The 4,140-nt window shown below is 46.4% G+C and overlaps 1 protein-coding gene across 1 annotated transcript; it reads left to right on the top strand.

Moving 5' to 3' along the window:
- The first annotated feature begins 1,417 nt into the window (after positions 1-1,417).
- ier5l (immediate early response 5-like) lies at positions 1,418-3,900 on the top strand. The gene has a single exon (XM_062032005.1). The coding sequence runs from the start codon at positions 1,510-1,512 to the stop codon at positions 2,320-2,322; it is 813 nt and encodes a 270-aa protein (XP_061887989.1). The 5' UTR covers positions 1,418-1,509; the 3' UTR covers positions 2,323-3,900.
- Positions 3,901-4,140: the final 240 nt, after the last annotated feature.

Here is a 4,140-nt window from a genome sequence, read left to right as displayed (position 1 = left end):
AATAACACCTGCGTGTTTGTTATGCTAGCTCCTAGCTCCTCTGCTAGCTCCTAGCTCCATAGAACACGCCAATACAATTCAAACACCCGATCAACACACACAATCACTCAGCCCAAAAGACCGTTCACCTAACCCAAGGTTCATAAAGCTTATATATTTTTAAAAAGTTACGTACGTGACGCGCACGTACGGTACGGTACGTGTTATGCTAGCTCCTAGCTCCTCTGCTAGCTCCTAGCTCCATAGAACACGCCAATACAATTCAAACACATGATCAACACACACAATCACTCAGCCCAAAAGACCGTTCACCTAACCCAAGGTTCATAAAGCTTATATATTTAAAAAAAGTTACGTACATACGCAAAAAAAAGCCAAAGCTGCATACTCACAGTAGCACGTCTGCGTCTTTGTCATCCAAATCAAAGTAATCCTGGTAAGAGTCTGTGTTGTCCCAGTTCTCTACAGGCGTCTGTGTATCCAAATCAAAAGTCCTCCTGGTTAGAGTCTCTGTTATCCGAGTTCTTCCATCTTGACTGCATCTTTCGGGAATGTAAACAAAGAAGCGCCGGCTGTGTACTGTTGTGGCTGACTACGTTCGAAAAATACGTCCATTTCGCACCGACAACTTTCTTCTTTGCTTGCTCGGCTTCCTTCTCCATAATACAATGAACATGATTGAAACAGATTCACGAACACAGATGTCCAGAATACTGTGGAATTATGAAATGAAAACAGAGCTTTTTCGTATCGGCTTCAATGTGGAAGGCATACCCGTGTTCGTCGGGCTACGTCACACGCATACGTCATCCTCAGAGGCGTTTCGAACCGGAAGTTTAGCGGCAAATTTAAAATGTCACTTTATAAGTTAACCCGGCCGTATTGGCATGTGTTATAATGTTAAGATTTCATCATTGATATATAAACTATCAGACTGCGTGGTCGGTAGTAGTGGGTTTCAGTAGGCCTTTAAAAGGTCAAAAACCCAATAAGTTTTTTTTACATATGTTTTTAAAAAATCTAACTTCAACCAAATCTATGCAATAATTCGTTTTTTAGTGCATGTAAACTTACCAAAGTGTGTATGTGGGGCAACAATGTTGGCTTTAGAGTTGGATGAGGGGCCCTTCGTTTAGAAGCAACGAGGAAGTTGTTCGTTTCTTGGAACTTTCAGTTATGAGACTGAAATGAGGAAATTCCTGATCTACAGCCTGCGTGGAATTTAAATAACCGCCGCGAGCTGATTGGTTGGGAGCGACGTAGTTCCAAAGACAGGACATGTCACTCAACGTGTTACCGCGCGGCTGATTGGTTCACTCTGCGAGGGGCGGGACTTGCGTCTGCGTATTTATCTTGTGGCTTCACGGCATCGGCAGATGATTGCGAGCCGGAGCTCAGAGGAGGAGACTTCTGTGTCCGATGTTCTTCCACAGCGCTGACTGGGACCTTTTCTCCTCAAGCTTAAAGTGAAAAAGTCACTGAGGGGAGGGGGGAAAAAACTTGACAATTATGATCCACACCGCGGAATGCGCCGTGGACGCGCAAAGCCTGATCTCCATTTCCCTCATGAAGATCCACAACTCCAGGACGCAGCGTGGAGGCATCAAGCTGCACAAAAACCTGCTGGTCTCCTATGTGCTGAGGAACGCGCGGCAGCTTTACATCAAGGAGAAGTACGCCGAGATCTACCAGATGCAGCAGTACGAGGAGGTGATGGCGGTCTGCAACGAGATCCAGGAGCTGGACCCGCTGGACGTGGACGACGAGGAGGAGGAGGAGGAGCAGACGCGGGCGGCTTGCTGCGGCGATGCGGCGGCGGTGGCGGCGCACGGCCGGGTGGCGAGCGCCCTCCCCGGTAAAGACCCGGAATCCTGCTACCGGAGCTGCTGCGTGGACGTCTCCGGTGAGCAGACCCCCGCCGACAACTGCAACAAAACCACCGTGTTGGACCTGGACACGCATGTGGTGACGACGGTGGAGAACGGCTACCTCCACCAGGACTGCCGCTGCCGCGACGCGCCGCAGGCCGGCCAGGGCGCGCAGCCGCCCGTCAAGAAGCGGAAGGTGGACTTGGGCGCTTGTTGCCCGTGCGACGCCGAGGAAGTGTGCGACTTTTCCGCCTCGCGTAAGCGGCCGAAGCGCGACGAGTACGCGTACTGCCACCCGGACTACACGGACACCTCCAACATCTCCAACCTCATCTCCATCTTCGGCTCGGGGTTTTCGGGACTGCTGAGCAGGCAGGCGGACTTGGAGCAGATCTGCAGCAAGCAAGCCCTGGCCAGCCTGGGCGCTTGGACCCACGCCATTGTGGCGTTTTGAACCCAAACCCTAGCAAATAACACGCTTCACGCATGTGGAAACCTGGAAATATCCTTCATGGGGTCCTACATGAGGGCCAATGGGTTCTATGTGATCCCTAGTGGGTCCTACATGGTCATCCATGGGTCCTACATCATGAGTCTTACATGCTCATCCATGGGTCTTACATCATGAGTCCTACATGCTCATCCATGGGTCCTACATCATGAGTCCTACATGCTCATCCATGGGTCCTACATCATGAGTCCTACATGCTCATCCATGGGTCCTACATGCTCATCCATGGGTCTTACATCATGAGTCCTACATGCTCATCCATGGGTCCTATATGCTCATCCATGGGTCTTACATCATGAGTCCTACATGCTCATCAATGGGTCCTACATAGTCATCCATGGGTCCTACATCATGAGTCCTACATGCTCATCCATGGGTCCTACATGCTCATCCATGGGTCCTACATCATGGGTCCTACATGCTCATCCATGGGTCCTACATGATGAGTCCTACATGGTCCCCGAAGAGTTTTTTTTTGTTGTTGCAGGGTGCGTCTCCAGATGTTCCGTAGCTGGAGACATTTGAAAAGATGAGTGAACCTTCTCTGGCAGCACATTATGGAAAGTCCTTCCAAGTCATAAAATGTTCCCTAGGAGGATGGCGGGCTTCACGTGAACGTGCGTGGGACCTAATAAGTGTTCTCTGTGCTCAAATGCAAGATGCACTTCATTCTATATCCATGACGTACTGTAAGTACTGTATGTGTAGGACATATTCTTTGCATGTCTCCAGCAAAGCTGCTTACAAAGAGGTCATTTCTTCAGATCCCCACAACGGAAACACATGTAATATGTTGGTTTTCACCATGTTGTCACACCCGGGGTGTCCAAAGTGGGGTCATTTGTTTTTATTAGCCTTGGACATAGTCTAAAACAAGGGCATCAAACTCTTCTCCATTGTAGGCCACGTTAAAGTTACGGAAGCCCTCGCAGGGCCACTTCATGATATTATTACACAAATATTATTGTTGTTTAACAACAAACTGATGAAAAACTAGTTTAATTTCATTTTAAAAAGAGTTTCAATGACAAAAAAGGCTTCAAATAGCTTTTTGCATATGCAAATTGAAAATACATGTATTGATAAAGAGGAAATGCCTTATTGACGCACATTATTTACAGGCTATTGCAGGCCACGTAAATTTAAGTGGCCTGAGGCTTTGAATGTGACACCTGTGTCGTTTAAAAAGAAAAAAAATGCAGAGGGTAAAAAGAGCAAAACATGGCAATGTATGGAGTTAAAGTACAAACAATGTATTTTATTTTTAAATGTTCAAAACAAGGGTCCCCAAACTACGGCCCACGGGCCGGATCCAGCCCGCCTTCGTCCAAAATCCGGCCCGCGGGGAGTCCCAAGTAAAAAAATAAAAGTTTTTTTTTAAATATATTTATTTATTTTTTAATCTGTTCTCGCTTGTTACTCTCGATGTCTCCTAGCCGCTCAGGCAAATCATACTGTCTAAAAATGCATTTTCCCATCGATAACATGACATCATAACACCCGCCCGACACTGCGGCGCGAGCGCGTGGCAAGTGCGCGTTCTTTCAGTCAATTAGTGCGCGAGGAATATATATACAGTATATATTTATATATATATATATATATATATATATATATATATATATATATATATATATATATATATATATATATATATATATATATATATATATATATATATATATATATATATATAACAGCCCGGCCCCCGGCCAAATTTTTTTAACCCATACCCAGGTCAAAAAGTTTGGGGACCCCTGG

This window comes from Entelurus aequoreus, linkage group LG21 (genome assembly GCF_033978785.1).
Source record: "Entelurus aequoreus isolate RoL-2023_Sb linkage group LG21, RoL_Eaeq_v1.1, whole genome shotgun sequence".
NCBI lineage: Eukaryota > Metazoa > Chordata > Actinopteri > Syngnathiformes > Syngnathidae > Entelurus > Entelurus aequoreus.
Note: the sequence above shows the minus strand (reverse complement) of the source record. Positions and strands in the feature narration are given on the sequence as shown.

What these genes read in the sequence shown, in the direction of transcription:
- ier5l (XM_062032005.1), top strand. Translation starts at nt 1,510, where the DNA reads ATGATCCACACCGCGGAATGCGCCGTGGACGCGCAAAGCCTGATCTCC.